This window comes from Stegodyphus dumicola, chromosome 6 (assembly GCF_044657685.1).
Source record: "Stegodyphus dumicola isolate Sdum_Otavi_A_Nest chromosome 6, ASM4465768v1".
Classification (NCBI taxonomy): Eukaryota; Metazoa; Arthropoda; class Arachnida; order Araneae; family Eresidae; genus Stegodyphus; species Stegodyphus dumicola.
Window position 1 is genome coordinate 136,763,319 of NC_140773.1, and position 20,052 is coordinate 136,783,370.

Genomic DNA, 20,052 nt, shown 5'->3' on the forward strand with positions numbered 1-20,052 from the left:
ATAAAACACATTGCGGCTTGTCTGTAATTAAAATAGCGGTTTATGAAGTCTGAATTTTCCTCAACATTTTGGATTTTGTGATTAATTTTAGTATTTAATAGTCCCGCGAGATGGACCATGTCACACAGAATTTAATACCTCTTTAAAACTGCTCTCGTTAGATAACTTTCATATTAATATTTCATTTATTATAATTCAATTTTGCGCTTTCTCTAATATTTCTCCTTTGGCAAGAGTTACAATCATATTACCTTAATGACAAAATGACGCATTTTGTTTACTGATGATGAGATCGAAGCCTAGCATGCGCTTTATACGCAATTACTTTAAAAAAGTACCAGTTTCGGTTTATTTCTTCAAGTTTTACACCTAAAGGCGTATTTTCCCTTGCAAAATTTCTCAAATTAAGGTGAGAAAATTTAACAATTATTTAGTAGGATCTAATTGAATAAAAACGTCTTGTCATCATCTAATAAAAAATCAATTGAAACGATATAGTTTTCTGAAATACAGTGGATCTAATCTAAGACGATCTAAGAGCAATTCTAGATGATTCTGATAATGTGCGGATGCAACCATTTTCGGGAAAATTATTGTTGATGATGGCGATTATCGAATTGCGTGATGGATTCGCTTTATTCAAGTCTTCGTATGACTTTTGGCAAGCTGTGGATGCAGCCAACTTCGAGAAGATGTCTATTGACGATGTGTACTACTATGATACAAATAGAAATTTCATTTACTTCGTTGAATTCTCTGAAATTTATATATCATTTATATATCAGTAACTAAGATAATTTAAGAGGTTATTCGGTATTAGTTAGTTCTACAAGTTACAATTATGCAATTATACTGCAGAAGAATTATGCTATTACAATAAAAAATTAAATTTGAGATTTGTATTTAAAAGAAGCTTTTATTAATCCAATAAAAATACATCTAATTAAAATTTTTCCTTTATAGGAGATTATGTACGGCTTGATGGCAACACAGGTACATTACAAAAACTTCCACCTCCAAAGAATACGTGACCTGTATCAACAAAATGGCTATTTTGTTATGAAAATATTTAAAAAATGCTAGTTTAGGTCTTTTAAGAGTGGATTCTTCAATGTGAGTGCTATTTGATCTGAATAAAAAGAAATTTTTAATTCTCTTTGTAAGTGTCGTTTCGATTCCTTTTACTTTTAACTAGCATAATATAAAAATTTTACAATATGTAGAACAGTTTTGTCCCGAATAAAGAGATAAATTATTTTAACATTACGGACCAGTATCTCATTAGTATTATTTTTAATGAAAAAACCAATTATCATAAACTTAAATTTATCAAGTCTTAAAGCCTCTTTTTTTTTAATCTGCTGAAGGAAAACTAATTTACTTAAATAGCTAGATTTCTTCAAGTTCTTGTTTTACTTCTTGTTTCCTAGTGTCGAGACTTCCTTACCCTTGATAAAGTTTTCGTCATACATATTGTTACTCACTGAACAGATTACTTACTGTTCCTTAAAGTGCTATCATAGCTATCGAAAAGTGACGTGACTCTTGCGCTAGGAATAAGGCAGTACCACCCAGGAGCTCTTTGCTCCGAAATGTTATAGTTATGCATAGAATGTCGCGGTGGAACCATATAGCGATGAGTTTTCATATAAAGAGATCGTTGTTGCCCACATGAGTAAAGTCAACAGCGCTATGTACGACATCCTCTGCTGCCTCAAACTACATATTGATAGAAATTTCACATTTTGTTTTAAGAAAAATCTATAAAGCAATTATTCGACAATGTATTCATATGCTTCCTCGGTATGAGTTACCGTAAGTAGCAAAATCCTAACAAAATCACATTTTCTACAAAATCAAATTCTCTGCCTTTCAAATGTTCCTTGATTATTACTAGCTACATCTTTTTTCTTCAAGTACTCAACATCAAATATATCAGAAATTAACTTCTTCAACAAAATAACAGCTTCTACAATAAAACAATTGATTGTGAAAAAGTATTCTATAAATAAAATAAAGCTACTAAACATTTTCTACATTTACAACGTCACCCATACTATGCACATTTCTTGAATATAAGTTAAAACTACTGCTACAACAGTTTCTACTTGTTCCACTATCTTTTTTATGTCCATTATGTCCATTAAATTTCTGATGACGTCAGAGGTCATGTGAGCATGTGTAACTATGACGTCACAAAAATCGAGTGATATCAGACGGTCATTTGCGATTTTCGCGACTTTTTTACCCTTCTTTTGCTACTTTAAATGAAGCTTTTCTGGCAACACTGAGTAGTGCTAGACTAATAATTTAATTTAAGGCTAACTAGGCTGAATCAATAACCTATCCGGATGTACACATATTTAAATGGCCAACGAGGCGTAACAACAAATCAGCATAACAGTGAGGACAGAATAATAATGTACGCTGGTTAGTGAAGCCGCGCTCTGAATCAACTACAAGATTTGTCTGTTTAAATACTCTTTTCACCTGACTTTAAATTTGCATCCTGGCGAGGGAAAATGAAAGATTTAGAAAAAGTACCAAACTTAAAATAATTTGCTATGTAAAATAAGGGAAGCTCTATAATTTAAATTTTTTATATGGTGTCGTAGTTGGTTGGTTGATGCAGATAAGGGGAGTCTGTCAATGTGCAGTAGACGATGTAATGTTCCGGGAAACCTTCAATTTCACAGATACAAATGTTTTTTTCTGAAATATTGGACCTATGAAAGTATATAGGAAATGGACTATGATCTGTTATAAATTGTGTTAGCTGTTGAATGGTTGTAAGATCTTCAGTTGAACGTTTGGCATAAAGTCATACGTCCGTCTTCCTATTGTACTGTGATCTCGTTCATTTTGCCATTTTTTTTTTTTAAAATTTTTATTTAAAGAAAAAGAAATCCTCGTGCACCACAAAGTATCGCACGAGACTTACAAATCGTAAGTCAAAAAGGCAGAATAGTAAGTAATATCATCAGTTTTCAACAATACAATGAAATCATAACAAGGAAAAAAAACACAAGTAAATACAAAAGTATAAAAATGTATAAAGAAATCATTAACAGTGTTTAAAATAAAAGTCAACAAAATCATTGAAAGCTCGGTAGGCCGAAATCGAGGATACAAAATCATAACATTTCGGCGGCCAATGAATTCCAATGAATTTCAATCTACATTTCAAAAGATTTCTTGCTTTATCAAGCAGTGGGCAATCAAAAAGCAGGTGGAAAACACTTTGCTCAACGCTAAGATTGCAATTACACAAATTGGAAGATATCAGCTTAAATCGTTCAAGATAAACATTAAACTTACCATGTCCAGACAAAAATTGCGTAACTTTAAAATTGAGCAACAAGTCCTTACTTTTCAGTCTTTCAAAAATAGTTGGGAAGAATGCTTTTGTAACAGATCCCTTATCAGAAGAGATATAATCACAGTTCCACCGCTCAATCATTTTAGCTTTGAATGTTTTTTTAAATAAGATTTTGGAATATTTACATCAACGTTAATATCATTTTTAGTTGCATTCTTAGCAAGCCAATCAGCTCTCTCGTTTCCATAATTACCCGAATGACCACGGACAAATGTAAAAAACACTGAAATACCCCTCTTCTCCAAATCTCCGAGAGACTGCTGTATATTGACAATAATATCATTACATAAAGAGGTATTTTTAAGAGATTCCAGGAAAGAGAGTGAATCCGTACAGATTAAATAGCTGGAACCACTTCCATTCTGGCTAATTATCCACTTGATTGCAAAATTAATACACAGAAGTTCAGAAATATATACAGTACATTCATTTCTAATGCGAAATTGGTGACACTCAATTTCAATATCATCTTCAAAAATAACATAAGCAAAACCAACTTTATCATCAATCCTACTACCATCCGTATACAGCACAAATGAGAATGAATTAACATCAGTGTCCGTACTATCCAGAATCTGTACTGGTTGTCTTACAGAAGGATGTGGTAGAACAGACAAGGGCAATAAACGACCAAAGTGAGAATTGGAGTAATTTGCAAGACTATTCTTATAATCTATAAAAGTCAGAATAAACAAATCCAGTGGTGGAAATCCGGCAAGAGAGAAAACAGCATTGTAACTAATAGTTCGGTAACCGCTTATAACTCGCAGCAAAATTCGTCTTTGAACTCGAAGCAGGCGTTTAGAGTTAATTTTCTTTTTTAGAGACAATCCCCAAGCTCTACATCCATATGAAATAAGGGGTACAATGCCTTGTTTATAAATAATTGCGCTAACATTCGATTTAACACCAAAACTATTACAAGCAATTCGATTCAGCCCACGCTGAAGTCTCTCACATTTATTAGAAATGTAGGAAATATGCTTTTTCCAGTTAAATTTGCTGTCCAAAAAAAACACCTAGATATTTAATTTCATTCACCCTCTCAAGGGGATTGTCATTTAAAAGCAATTGGTATCCTTCATAAGTAGTATTTTTTCTATCAATAAACATGGCCTTGGATTTTGCATGGTTAAACTTTAACTTAAAATCTATTGACCAATGATAAATGAAATCTATAACATCTTGGGCGAGACGAAAAGCTTTTTGCATTTCTTTTCCTTGAATACAAATCAACAAATCATCTGCAAAGGCAATGACTTCACTACTGAAGAGATCAGAAAGTTTCTTTTGCCATTTTGGGACTGATTTTTCCAACAGCACTTTTTATAAGTGTGAGGGAGAAGCTGGATAGGTGAGTATAATCGCTTCTGTATTATAAACTGCTCCTTTGGCTAGTTTAGGACTCTTTCCAGAAATACTGTTTCTCAAAATTTTGACGGAACTGAGCAGAGTCGTACTATTATCTATACGGCATTCAAGGCTCTGGCCAATAAAAGCATGTCTCAAATCTTGTACTCAATAACACAATAAAATCTGTGGACTTATTCTGATTAGGTCAGACAAGCGAGATTAGCCACAATAATAATACTTTTTCTTGTATATTAAAAGATTTAAACTCACTTACCTGAAAAATGGAAATAGTCGTTATAATACATCAGTTCGAGAAAGCAGAAAAACTTTATTTTCACTTTGTACAGAAGTTTGGTTTGAAAATTCTTTGAAAATTCTTCAGGTTTTCGTTGATGAAAATAATGAAATCTCGAGTTTTGAATTGTCAAAATTTACAAGAATACATATTCTCTGTAGTCTTAACTTAGAAAACTGTAATTGAGGAACGACTAATTCAGCAATTGCCCTTAGATGCAGCACGCTGGATCGCAAATTCTTCCAATGATTCTGAGAGAAAGAGTTTGGATTATCGAAGATTGAAGAACTGTAGAAACTGTGGTAAAAGAATGCGTCACATGTTAGAAAAGCACAGTTGGGCCTTAGAAGTTAATCTTCGTCTTCTACCCAGAAAGGAAGAAAAGGATGAAAACGTTCCAAATGAGAGGAGTCAATCTCGCCGGCCCAGTTTTCCTGAAAGAGAATTTAAAGGCTTGGATACTAATTTTCCTGTGCGCACTTTATAGGGCTGCTCACCTAGAATTAATCACTTCCTTGATCACTGTTGCGATGTAATGTGAAGGAGCTAGATACCTGTCCTCGTTTTAAACACAAACGTATATTAAATAATTGCACAATACAAGTATAAACAAGAAAATGACATATAAATTACGAGAACAGAACAAAAATAGTGAAGAATAGACAGCATAGCAGCTGCCTTGCGAATGCGTTCGTCTGAGTCTGACTGTTCAACTGAATTCAATGTTCTTTGGCATAGTTCCAAAAGCGAAAGAGTCAGGTTGAGTTGTTCTGTTCCGGTGTACCGGAACATACTATCACCCTATCAGGCATTAGTCCTGATATATGGGCAAAGGTGCTAATTTATGAATGTTTCTTTTAAAAATAGAGCTTTTAATTTTAACCGTGGCCACACGAACTAGTCCGTCAGCACCATGATGAAGTTCGACCACTTCTCCTAGTGGCCAAGAACCTGGAAGATGACCATCATCTAGTAACAGGACGATGTCTCCAATTTTGATATTCGGCTGAGTGTCCTTCTATTTCTTTCTGGTTTGAAGAGAAGATAGATATGCTTTGGTCCATGATTTTCAGAAGTCCTTCCGCATCTTTTGAAGGAGATCCCACCTATTCCGTATATTAGCAGGACTAGTAAGAGGTAGTTCAGGAGAGGATAGGATCACGTCTCCTGTAAGAAAATGTGAAGGAGTGAGAATATTAATGCAATCAATGTCAGTATTCTTTACACTACATAATGGACGAGAATTTAAAACGGTTTCTATCTGAGCCAATAGAGTTGTCAATTCTTCGAAAGTAAGTAGAGTTTCACCGATTACTCTTTTACAGTGATATTTAGTTGATTTAATTGCAGCCTCCCAAATTCCTCCGAAATGAGGAGATGCTGAAGTGCCATTCTATTGATGCTTGAGTTAAATGATGAGCAACGGCTTCGTTCTTAGGAAGTGAAGCCCATAATCGTTGTATTTAGCTGAGCTTTCGATTAGTCCCAACGAAGTTTGTTGCATGGTCGCTGTAAATGTGTCTTGGAGCTGCTCGTCTAGCACTGAAGCGACGCAAAGCAGCTAAAAATGAATCAGCGGTTAAATCGCTGACTGCCTCGATGTGTAGTGCCTTAGTAGCGAGTCAAATAAATAGAGCAATGTAACCCTTGGTTGATTTTGATCCACGACCCTTGTTGAATTTGATTGAAATAGGACCGGCATAGTCCACTCCGCAGTTGAAGAAAGGCCTCTCGAGTGTTACTCGATGCTTAGGTAGATTACCCAAGCTGAGATGCGGTAGATGCTTTAAATTTGAAGCCTTTGATGCATTTGCGAACACATTTATTAATGAGCTTTTTTCCACCTATTATCCAATATGATTGTTTGATAATGTGGGACAGCAATGAAGCACCAGCATGTAAATAAGTTACATGCTTTTCTTTTTACGGCCCACCAGCGACCGAGTTGGCTTGATCACTGCATGATGGGGAAGGAAATATTGCTCATTCTGAAATCTATTTAAACAGTTTTGTGTGACCAATTCCATATGACCTAAATTTTCATATTCATGCATAAAATCCTTGTATTGGTTTTCAAATTCCGAGTTTTCCTTAAATTTACGTTCCATAGCATATAATCGAGAAAGTGCAGCTGGTTTTGAATTACCTAATTCAGATTTAGATTTTAAAAATGGCAACTTCACCACAAAACGACCATCTGAATTAATTGAGTAATTTTCCCGAAAATGTGTTTCAACAAATTGTTCTTCAGGTGAGAATACAGTGTCAGTTGAATTTGGCACTTCTAACTCCCAAAACCTTTTCAATTCGCTGTCAATATTTATTTCATAAATATGCATGTTTGAAAGTGAATTTGATTTCGTTTCAGATTCCGGTAGTTTTCCGGATATGAGGAAACCAAAAATTGAGTTTTGAGCAATTAAATCACTTTGAGAACAAGTTATTTGTCCAGGAAGTAAAATAGAAAACAAGAAGTCAGATCCTAGAATAATATCTATCTTATCCGGAATGTGAAAATATGGATAAGCTAACTTTACATTTTTCAAATGCGAAAAGTCTTTCTCATTTATTTTTTGGCTTGGAAGCGCAGCAGTTAGTTTAATACAAATGCCTTAATTGGCATTCTCACTAATGTATCATGGATTGACATCAACTCGATTTCAACGCAAGCTTTTGTAACTGCGACTTCTGACTCAGCTAAACCCTTGACAGGAAAACGCGCATTTTTCCTTTTAAATCCCAATAAATTAATACAAGATTCAGATAATAATGTTGATTCGGAACCACTATCACAAAGCATTCTAATATTACGTTTTTGACCCATCGAATCAATTACATTTACATATGCAGTTGGCAATAAGCCAAAAGTTGTTTGAACGCTATTATTTTGAATTGCAGTTCCGTTTTTGTTTTCATTCGTAGACGCAATGTCTGGTATTTCATTCGCGGTTGGATTCTTTCTATGCTGTTCTGACTGAAAACTGCTCTCAGAAAGAGACGCAGATGTGGAATAACTTTTTAACTGATTTTCACACAGAGTACTATGATGCAATAACTGGCAATAATGACAACGATGTGGAGACATACATTCAGATTTTTTGTGCTAACTAGAAAAACAATTTAAACAAAGATTATTTTTCCTAACAAATTGATTTCTTTCTTTGACAGTTAGTGCTTTAAATTTGGGGCATTTGAAAAGAAAATGAACTGATTTACACATAATACATTTGATACTTTTGTTAATAGAAATTCTCTTAACACTATGTTGAGTTTTTTCCCTTTCTTTTTCGTGGAAAATTTCTAAAGAGGAACATCTATCATTTATAAATTCAATAAACATTTCAAAAGTAGGAAATTTCACTTTTGCTGAAAACTCAGACCATTGTTTACATGTTTCGTCAACCTTCTGTAATAAAATATAAATTAGCCAAACATCCCTTTCACTAGCTTTTGGATCAATAGATTTTAAACCTCTGATAATCTCATCAGAAGCATCGGCAATTTTTCGCAAATTAATTGAGTTTGCATTAATTACACAAGATTGTTCCACGAAAGTTTTTATTAGTGATGTGACAATTTGCTTTTTCTTATCATACCTAGATAATAATTTCCCCCAGACTTCCATATAACTGTTTTCTGAAATGGGAATATGTTTAATAATAGAAGCCGGTTCATCAGTTAATAAACCCTTTAGATACTGAAACTTTTGAATGTTGCTTAAATTTTCATTGTTATGCACTAATGATACATATAAGTCCTTGAAAGACATCCAGTTTCTATTATTACCATTAAAAGATTGCATATTTATTCTCGGTAATTTAAAATTATTAGCAGTATTTGTAGTACTATAACCTGGTATTTGACGTTCATTAACATTAGTAACTTGCATATTAACAGTAACATTTAATTTCTCAAGTTCTTGTTGTAGTTTGGCTTTGGTTTCATAATATTTTTTCTCAAATTCTTCCATTTCAGAACTTTCCGGCGGAAGTTCTGCGTCTGCCTTGTCAAAATCAGAATAAACGCTTTCAATTTTTTGAAGTTTATTCATTAAATCGTGTTTTTCGAATAACTGCTTATCATCATTAATGAAATTTGAAATTCTAGTAAGAGCAGCTTTCGCTCTACCTCTACTATTTATTGCAATCTTAACCTTGTCTTCCATTACGACGTAATGGTGCAATGAGGAAAACCAAAGTCAAACTTGTAAAAAAGAAAAAAATACTTATCTTGCTTGGTCTTTAAATGAAGTTCGAAGCTAGAAGTATCCAGTAGTATCTATTACTGTATCGAATGCAGCGTTGCAGTTCTGACGAAACCGAAATCAAAAGTCCTTTAATCATTAAACTGTGAAAATGCTTAAGAAACTTCAATGCTTATTTAAAAAAATTAAGTTCAGCTCGAAGACTGGAAAAACGAAAAGTAAGCAGAACTCCTGAAAATATTTTGCCTTATGTTTCAGATACAAAATGTTCGAAAATCTTAACAAAATAAGATAATCTCGTACAATAAAATGTTATATTAATAATGCTAGGTTGATGTTGCTTGAATGGGACGAATTATCGAAGGCATTTTTTTTCCTTTGAAAACATACAGACTCCCCGTGCACCACATATGTACAACACGGGGCTTACAGAAGTAAGTTAACTAGAATATTAAAGGTTACATGTATAAATAAACATTAAAAATTTCATGCATAAATAAAGCGAACAAAAGCAGAGAACAGCAGTCTGGACTTCACGAAAACAGATCAGTTCACTGGCCAAGTCACTCCGAACATTTTCAAATCGTTCTGTAAGCATAATCTAGGGCCATCAAATGTAGGGCACGAGAAAATCAAATGTTCCACATTCTGAGGAACTCTTTTTGAACATTCACATAAATTGTTTGATCGTAGATTAAAACGAAACAGATAACTTGCAAATTTACCGTGACCAGATAAACTGACTTAACTGCCGTGACCAGATAACTGAGACACTTTAAAATTTAACGAGAGGAAAGACTCGGAATTCAGTCTATGGTAAATAGAAGGAAGGAACTTTTTGGTGACTGCAGCATTACAAGATGAAATGTATTCCTCATTCCACATAGCTAAAAGCTTTTTATAATGAAAGGACTTCCAATAACTCTTTGGAATGCTAATGTTGATATCAATGGGTAAATTTAAGGCATCTTTAAAAAACGAATTTAATTGACCTTCAGACAAAGTAGATAAACGCGCAACCTCTGTAACGCTGCGTTATCAGGATATTTTCATTTATAATTTTATTTTTTCGCAGCTGATTGCATAATCGATTGCATCACGTTTCGAAGGACGATATCAATGCTCAAAACACATTACGTTCAACAGTTCTTAAGGAATTTGCAATGGGGTCAGTTATTACAGTTCCGATCACATTAGCTTTGGGATTAATTTCAGTGAAGCCATCAGGTAAGCTCGCATTCTACTTTATAAATTATTTTAGTTAATCTATTGAGAAATACAAATTTTTATTACTTGGCTTTTAATATATGGATCTATTTACTAACTAAAGATTCTTTTTAAGACCTCGTTAATTTCTATTCTTAGTCAGTGAGTCTAAACTTGTGAATAGCTTATTAAAAATTATGAAAAGAACCACTGCTGCACTGGAAAAATTAAGTGTTTTCTAACTTAAATTATTATTAATTTTCTACTAGGAAGGAATAAATTTGAAATTGAAAACGAATTAAGTGGTCAAATTATAATTAATTTTGTACTGCATGAATGATTGAATCAATGATTGAATTATTGCCGAATTAATAATTAATTAATGATTCAAAAGCAATATTTTGAACTTTTATAACTTCGCATCAGACTTTGTATATTGCCGAAGACATGATTTTCTACAATCTAGACTGAAACAGTAGATAAAGCGGCAAATGCTCCCCCCCCCCGTTTTGATAAACCCGAACTTGGACTCACTAGCACACTCCAGAGTTCTTGCATTCAATATACGATTTGATTTCTGTTTTAGCTCCATGGGTCGAAGTCCTTTTGCGAGATTTTTGAGTCGTGCAGTCTATTAACTGTAAAATCAAGAAAGAATATGTCAAATATTTAAAACTTTTTAAAGTTAAACTGCGAAGTTTTTTTTCTTTATAAAAGTAAAGTTAATGATTTTGGTGAGCGTAAAACTCTATTTTCCAGAATGAAGATTTTTTAATTTATAGTTATGGTATGCTACATATAGACAATATATAAAGATTAATAAATATTACAGAAGCAATAGCGTTTGATCGTCTGAACACCTTTTGACTATAATTAAGATTTATTAATTTTTACTCCATAAGTTACAACATTATATGTGTTATTTAACTTAATACGGAGTATATTTTCATATAGATCAAGCATATTATAGATTTCCCTAAATTTAAAACTGACGTGGAAAATTTCTAAACTAAGAGACCATCTCTCATTAACATGAGAGAAAATTAATTGGAAGACAAATTAACAAATAATTAGAGTCATTGTGTTACTGATGATATTTACGTCATCTGTTTCATTTTTAAGAGAAGGCAGGTGTTATAGTGAAATAATACTTTCTTCAGGAAAAAGATCCTTGAAAAACCTTTGAGAAAACTTTTGTTAGGAATTTTTTTTTTTTCATTTATGTTTTCTGATAGCTCTTTATAGACTATGAAGAAAGCATTTTGGAAAGACATACACATCTAAATCAATAAATATATATACACGTTTACACTCTTCCGATATTTCGATTCAGTAATTTCTGTTACTTGCATTTTCAGGAATTTCAGTTACTAGTATAAATTATTGAAAATTCCTCATTTATTTCAGATTTTGTGTATTGGTGCAAATGGGTGTTTTCCTACATTTATATTGAAATCAACAAAAGGATCACTCAGAGCAGATTCGATCTTTACGATCCAAAGGCTCACCAAAATGCTGAGAAACTCGGTCTCATCGTGCCTACAGAAGAATTCCATTTAGAGTCTCCTTGCTCTGAATCCCATCTGCAAAACGTAAGTATCGCCCTTTCTTTTGTAAGAAGCAAAGCTCTGTTTTTGATAAAGGGACTAAATAAGAAATCGTTGACGAAACCAATTGTCTATAAAATTATCCTGATCATTAGGTTGCAAATAATTGGGTCCTGTCTTAAAAAAAAATAAAGCAAGTTACTTGGTTATTGCCCAGCAATGGGAATATTAGGATTACACCTTCAGAGTAAAACAAAACTATCTGAAGAAATTACAAAAGTGTCAAACATTAAGGCGCAGACGTCAAATTTAAGTGGTGACAAATTATGAACTACTAGTCCGGGTCGGTGGTCGGTGATTTCGACCATTACCTCTTTGACTGCCTAGAGGCAGCAGAATCAACTTAGTCTACATGTGGGGTGGTCGGGGATTACAACCATTACCTCTTTTACTGTCCAGAATGAGCACCCATTATCGAAGGCTAAACAACTTGTATTCTCCCCCATTTGTCAAGCATCAATTACGGAGCAGTGGTCAAATTTAGTAATTTTGTAGTTATATGAGAGAGGTTTTTTTTTTTTTTTTTTTTTTTTTTTTTTTTTTTTTGTTTTGTTTTGAGTATAGTAGAGCATCCATTATGGAATGGATGCTCCAAATTTGTATTCTCCAAATTTAGGTAGTGGCAAATTATACATGACTAGTCCACATATAGGGTGGTCAGTGATTTCGACCATTACCCAGAGGTAGCAGACTTAACTAATGCACATATGGAGTGGTCGGAGATTACAACCATTACCTCTTTTACTGCCCAGAATGAGCACTCATTATTGAAAGGCTAAAAAAATTGCATTCTCCCCCCACTTGACGAGGATCAATTAAGGTGCAGTCTTCAAATTTAGGTGGTGACAAATTATAAATGACTAATCCACATATAGGGTGTCAGTGATTTCGACCATTACGTTTTTGACTGCCCAGAAGGCGTATGAGCACAGCAATTAGAATAATTAGAATATAGTACACAAGAACAGTAGTTAGAACTTCTAATAGCCTGGATTAGTTGTTCCTCTGAGTATTTTATTTTTACCATACCATTTGTATACACATTCTGCGTCTCTAATAATGTTCACCACCATTTTAATTTTTGTAAGTAATTCATATAATCACTTTTTTTAACGTTTAAATCACTTTGAAGTAAATAAATCCAGCAGCAGGACATAAATGGTTGATCAGATGCCGTGCCGACGGCGCGAAGTCCATCAAATTTTAGTCGGGAACTACTTTAGAGCTATCATGTTTGTTAGCTATAAAGCTATAATGTTAATGTCACGTAGCGTGTTAAAATGACGAGTTCTGTGTGTTTATATTACGCTTCCCCCGGTTACAGCTGACACTAGCGTCACGCAAAATGTGATCAAATTTATCAAGTCAGGATCCTAAAACTATATTCAATTCAAAAGTAATGGACACGGGACGAAATCTAGAGGCCTTTAAATGTTGCAGGACACTAGCACAAATATGTGATAGCCGGGGGAGGAGCGAGAAAAGGCTCTGACACGCCATCGGTCCGGCCGGGAAATGAGTAAGTTTCTTGCTAACACGTATGAGTAACAGTCGGCGCGGAAGGGTTGATAATCGTATAAATGACTCGAAGAAACAAGAGTATCTGACATCAAAACTTAAAAGCTAAAAGTAATTAAACCTAAACAGAATGACATTCTAAGCAAAAATTAGATTTCTGTCAACAATTTTTGAACAATTAGCAAATTTTGAACGCAATAAGGACATTGAAAACCCCATTATAGCAAGAAACTTATTTCTTCATGAAATACAACATGTAATCTTTATATGGGGTGGAAACCCAAACGAAATATCAGTGTCGTGTTCATGATATGATTAACAGCATAATCATTCTTAGAAAATAAAAGGTAAAAAGGCTTACCTTTTAGGCGGTCTTCTTTCTCGTTCCAAAGGCGTATCCGGGAATGTTTTTATTAATTACATTCATCAAAAGGAACTACTCACGGAAAAAGAGAGGCTTCTAAGACAATAAGATATTTAATTTACAATCACATCACTAAACTAAGATATATATATATATATATATATATATATATATAACACAGAAGAGAAGGATTACATGTTTCACTCAAACGTCCATCACGAGTTCTTAAAAGTAGGTTAAAAGTTATGTTTTTTGCTGCGCGCATACGCAAATCACGTGGTTGTCGGTGAGAGTTTCAACATACTTCCACCTTTAAATTTGCAGAAAAATCAAATTTAAAACTGTAAGCTTTGAACAGGCTTTACCTTTCGACCGCTTCTTGTAGTCATCGATGGAATCTTATCGCTCCTAAGATCTTGAGGCAAGTCATTACGAATATCAGGATCGCAATAAGTCTCTGTTTCATTAGAAGAGCTTCTTGCCACATTTCTAAATCTAGACTATTCATCTGATGATGTTATCTCCAAAGAATACAAACGCTTGGTTGGTCGCAAAACTTCTCCAAGCTTAGTCTTGACCTTTATCAGGTTCAATGTTCCGTCTTACCTTCTTCGGGAACATGCAAGGACCTGACTCGGAACAGAAAGCTTACTAAAGCTATGTTCAAAACTGTGGGAAGTAGACAGGATACACAAGAAGGGTATACAAAACCCTTTATTTTTCTCTATTTAGAATAACTTCCGTACTTCGGAAATACACAGACCCGCTACTTGGGGTCAAAACGTAAAAGTATAAAAAATATAACTAAACGCTAACTTAACTTTGAAATAATAACGTGGAAGATTGGCCTTATATTAACAGGAAGCGTATGTAGTACAGAGAACTGTGAACACTACAATACGTTTAAAAATTATCAAGAGGATTAAAACCTCTGGCCTGGACGGCAACCAGCAACTGAGTAAACTTCTAAGGTAAGCGGCCTGCTTCGACTAACTGCTTCCTCTCTTTCGCTTGGCAAAAAGCCACAACTTAAATACTTGGCGTTCGCCAGACAAATTTTGCATAAATACTTTAAAGCTTATAATTCTGGCCGGAAGTAGAAAATAAGAAGTTATAGTAAAGATTTAAAATAAAATAAACGTTAGTAAAACTTAAGATCCTTACACCTTAACTAACCGCACATGTCCGTCCCGAGATTAGAAAATCTCGCTTACTTTCGCCAATAACCAGTCTGTTCGCTTCTTATTATCATCGGACACTGAAACTAGATCTCCTATTTTCAGAGGTTGTGAACCTTTTACATGTTCATAGTTTTGCCGTAACTGTCCGAGATATTCGATTCGAAATCTTTTATGTAGATCTTGTAAAAGTTTTTGTCGATAAATAAGCCTTTTGTTTAAAGATTTTGCATCTATATTATCCAGATCAGGAACTCCAATTTGTCGAATCTTATGGAGAAACATGGAAGGTGTGATCGGAGATAAATCTTCAAAATCTTCCGAGACATACGTAAATGGACGATTATTCATTATTGCTTCACAGTCGCACAAAATTTTTATCACTTCTTCATGATTCAGAGATGATCGTCCAAAAACTTTGCGAAAGATTCTTTTCATGACTCCTATTAATTGCTCCCACCATCCTCCCCACCAGGGAGCTGATGGCGGAAGAAATTTCCATGTGATCCTGTGGATACTAGCATGTTCTAAGATTTTATCCCAACTTAAGCTTTTGAATAATCTATCACTTCCTTTGAAATTTGTTCCATTGTCGGAATAGATGGTATGGGGTCTTCCACGTCTAGCAATGAAACGTCTCATCGCTTGCATAAAATTTTCAGTCGATAGGGAGAAAATTAATTCCAAAGGTATGCACAGGTAAAAATCACAATCCATGATTTTTGATTTCCCTTCAATATCAACGGTCCAGTCAAGTAAAAACCTACAATCTCAAAGACTTACTCGGTCTGTTTCTCTTACTCGGTCTTCTGGGAGAGAAGCAATGGGTGTTTTCGAAGAACTAGTATCGAACCTCTGACATACAACACAGCTTCTTATGACATTCTTGACAGTCTTGACATTCTTGACAGTTTTCAAAATCCTATATTGTTCTCGTAAAGCGGATATCAAAAATTGTACTCTTGCATGATTGATTATTTCATGTTTAGCTCTAATTAATTTTGCTACAATAGGATGATCTGAAGGAAGAATAATAGGAAATCGAAAATTTTCTGCATCATCTCTTCTCAGAATTCTGGTTTTAACCCTAAGGATTCCGTTAGAATCAATCATTGGTTGAAGTACATGCAATCTTTTGTCATCTAATCCAGAAAATGATACACTCTGCGATAATCCCAAAAGAATTAATTCAGCTCCTTTAATTTCTTTAATCGCTGTAATTGTTCCAAAAGTTCTTTCATTAGGACTTAGTCTGACATTTTTAACAAAACTAAAATTACTAAATATTATCTTTAGAATGGTATTGTAGGAGGAAAACTTATCAAAATTAACTTCAGTCATAGCATTCGAATTAACTGCAGAAATTATGGTCTTCTTTCTTTCAGCATTTATAATGTCAAAATTCGGAACAATTTCAGAGGTAGGGCATTTTTCTGGATCATTTCTCAAACAGTGGGGACCCTCCCACCATTTTGATTTGACTAAGGTTTCCGGACTGTATCCTCGGGAAGGGAGGTCCGCTGGATTTAGCGTTCCAGGAATATAATTCCAGTCATTAAGACACAATAACACGCCGAATAAATACTGATTCAGAAGTCAATCAACAAAAATCAGCGTTAATTCACAAAATTTTCACAGGACTAGTTTCGATGGTTTTACCGAACCATCATCTTCAGCTGCAAAACCGCAAATGAACAAGATAGGAAATAATGTTTAGATAAGATAAGAAAGCCTGGACAAGAATAAGCAAGTGGCGCCATCTGTTGGCGAAACCAGAACTAAAACATAATTTCTCTAAAAGCCGAAGGCAAATTTGGATTGGAATTAGGATCGTTAACTAGAACAGAAAGATTTTTATGAATGTGAAATGCCTCTAGAAAATCCAGTTCTCCAATGGAAGATGTTTTTTGAATAATTTTGGCAGCAGAAAAATTGAAAGTGTGATTTTCGGACCAACAATGTTGAGCAACAGAAGACTTCTGTGTTTCCTTTTTTCTAACATATGCCTCATGTTCTTTGACGCGAAATTTTAAGGCTCTCTTAGTTTGGCCAATGTAAATTAAACCGCACTGGCAAGGAATCCTATAAATACCCCAGGAATTCATATCCGGAATGGGGTCCTTGAGTATAGAAGTTGGAATTTTATTGATGGGAGAGTAAACAACCCGAAAGTTAAATTTCTGCAAAATATGTGCAACTTTATAGCTAATTGATGGAAAGAAGGGAATGACAACAGAATTTTTATAATCTCCTAAAATAAGAGTGTGGCTTTTAGTGTGTTGAGATGAGAATTTTTTAACTGCTTGATTAATAATGTTGGGTGAAAAGCCCCTGTCAATAGCTATTGCTTTTAAATAATTTAGTTCTTCATCAAGGGCTAGTTTGGAGGAGCAAACTTGAAGAGCACGGAAAACATGGGAATAAAATGAAGCTAACTTTTGTTTAGTCGGATGACATGATTTAAAGTGTGGTGGAAGGCAAACCGATGAAGGTTTACGGTAAACTGTAGTACTGAAGTTGGATGTGTTACGTGTGACCAGAATGTCGAGAAACGGAAGAGAATTGCAAGTCTCAAGTTCAAAAGTGAACTGAATAGCAGGATCAATAGAATTCATTGTTGAAAGAACTCTATTTAAATCATCTTTATTACCTTCAAACAGGGTAAAAGTATCGTCTACGTAGCGGAACCATGCCGGGAAGTTTAAAGTTTCAATTAATTTTGATTCATAATAATGCATGTAGATATCAGCCAGGATGGGACTGAGGGGGCTTCCCATGGCTAATCCCTCAGTTTGCTTGTAATATTTATTTTGGAAAACAAAATGTGTTTGTTTCAAACAGAGTTGAGTGAGAGAAATTAGCTCATCAATTTCGATGCAAGAGAAATGAAATTCGCGAAGTCTGGTTTCTAGACATCTTAATGCACCCTCCACTGGGACATTGGTGAATAATGATTTTACATCAAAAGAAACCATGAGTAAATTACGAGGAGAAATGTTTTTAACCTTTTTTACAAACTCTATTGAATTTTTTATGGTGTAAATGTTATTGTCTAATAGAGTGGAAAATCTAGAAACTAAATATTTAGCTAATGGATACGAGGCAGTACCTAAATTTGATACAATAGGGCGGAAAGGAATACCACTTTTATGAATTTTGTGAATTAACGTTGATTTTTGTTGATTGACTTCTGAATCAGTATAATTCCAGTCGTTTGGATTACTTAGAGTACGGATTTCTTTCACTCTATTGTGAACGGAAACATCCCAGTTTTCGTTCTTTTTGATCCAAAATAATGCATCCATAGAATCACTCCAATAATAAACAGGTAATGTTTCTAGTCTCAAATCTTCCTTAACACGATGTGCCAGACTGGCGCCAATGGTACAAACTAAGAGCTCTAGTCGTCGTATGGAGATCGGCTTGATAGGTGCCACTCTGGATCGAGCTGAGATGAGCTGACATGTAACGGAATTTTCATTACAGCTTCGCATAAATATGCATGTGGCATAAGCAGATTTACTCGCGTCACAAAACACGTTTAAAGATAAATCGGAAATTCTTTCGAAGTCAGCAAAAATTCTTCTGGGTATAGTTATTTTTTCCAAATGGTGTAATTTATTTTTCCAACTTTCGAATTTGTTTGAAATGCTTTTAGGTAAATTGTTATCCCAGGAAATCTTCTGTTTCCAGCATTCTTGAAGCATTAGCTTTGGAATCAGAGTAACAGGAGCTTTAAACCCAATCGGTTCAAAATTCCTGTGTACTATTGCCAATATATTCTTTTCGCTGACAGGCTGTTTCACAGAACTGTCTTTAAAGTCACAGGACAAAGTGTCATCTGATAAATTCCATTACAACCCCAGAACTGATACGATTTTATCGAAGTCTTCACTGCAAGGATTTCCTTTCAAAGTTTCACCGTTAGGTTCATTGTAACACCATCCCCTTAAATCAAATTTAGCAGTCGACATATTTTCCTTCGACACATTAATGGAAGTGTTTAGTTCTTCATAGTATCAACGCTAGCCACACAGTTGTCAACGTACATTGATTCACTTAATTTCTTAGCTACCTCTTGTTGGTGTTCCGGAACATTCTCGAGATGATAATTCAGTGTGGCGGCGAGGAAAAAAGAACTGGCATTAACGCCAAACACAACGCGGTTATGTCGATATATTTTCAATTTTTCGGAATCTCCTTCTTCCCACCATAGAAATCTAAGACAGTCTCTATCTCGAGGACAGACACCTATTTGCAAAAAGGCCTTACGTATATCTGAGATAACCCCATATTTATCTACGCGAAATCTGTTTAAAATACTCGGTATTAATTCCAAATAATTTGGGGCCTTTTCTAAACAGTCATTTAAGGACACACCATTCCTTTCCTTCGCTGAGGTATCGAACACAGGTCTAATCTTTGTGGTTGAATTTTCCCTAATTACAGCCCTATATGGTAGGTAATAATAATTTTCGGTTTCCTTGTAAGGATCCTAAGTTTTACTAACGTTTATTTTATTTTAAATCTTTACTATCACTTCTTATTTTCTACTTCCGGCCAGAATTAAAAGCTTTAACTTATTTATGCAAATTTGTCTTGCTAACGCCAAGTACTTAAGTTGTGGCTTTTTACCAAACAAGAGAGAGGAGGGAGTTATTAGAAGCAGGCCGCTGGCCATAGTAGTTTTACTCGTTTGCTGGTTGCCTTCAAGGCCAGAGGTTTAATCCTCTTGATAACTTCAAACGTATCGTAGTTTTAGCAGTTCTCTGTACTACATACGGATTTTTGTTAATTAACGGCCAATCTTAAAGTTAGGCACTTGTATATTAATCCAAAGTTAGTTTTAGTTAAAGTTTTAGTTAGCAGTTTTATATTCTTACGTTCAGACCACAAGTGGTTGGTCTCTGTATTCCGAAGTTCCGGAAATCGCTGTAAAGATAGAAAA

At 34.4% G+C, this 20,052-nt stretch overlaps 2 protein-coding genes across 8 annotated transcripts in view; both read left to right on the top strand.

Annotated features, from left to right (window-relative positions):
* Positions 1–1,158, top strand: part of LOC118190113 (uncharacterized) — a 120,918-nt gene extending 119,760 nt beyond the window's left edge. Inside the window, exon 40 of the mRNA XM_035360805.2 lies at positions 964–1,158. Within this exon, the coding sequence (XP_035216696.1) occupies positions 964–1,031 (68 nt within the window). The 3' untranslated portion in view covers positions 1,032–1,158. The remainder of the gene's footprint in view (positions 1–963) is intronic.
* Positions 1,159–10,313: 9,155 nt separating this feature from the next.
* Positions 10,314–20,052, top strand: part of LOC118190077 (uncharacterized) — a 115,150-nt gene continuing 105,411 nt past the window's right edge. For 4 of the 7 annotated variants that reach the window (XR_004758356.2, XM_035360768.2, XM_035360776.2 and 1 more), the window contains exons 1-2: positions 10,315–10,458; positions 11,845–12,029. Coding sequence is in view for 5 of the 7 variants with exons in the window: in XM_035360768.2 (XP_035216659.1) it covers positions 10,395–10,458; positions 11,845–12,029 (249 nt within the window). In the remaining 2 variants the exon portion in view is untranslated. Of the gene's footprint in view, positions 10,459–11,844; positions 12,030–20,052 lie in introns of all 7 variants that reach the window. The other 3 variants (XR_004758357.2, XM_035360798.2, XM_035360794.2) reach the window with 1 other exon arrangement.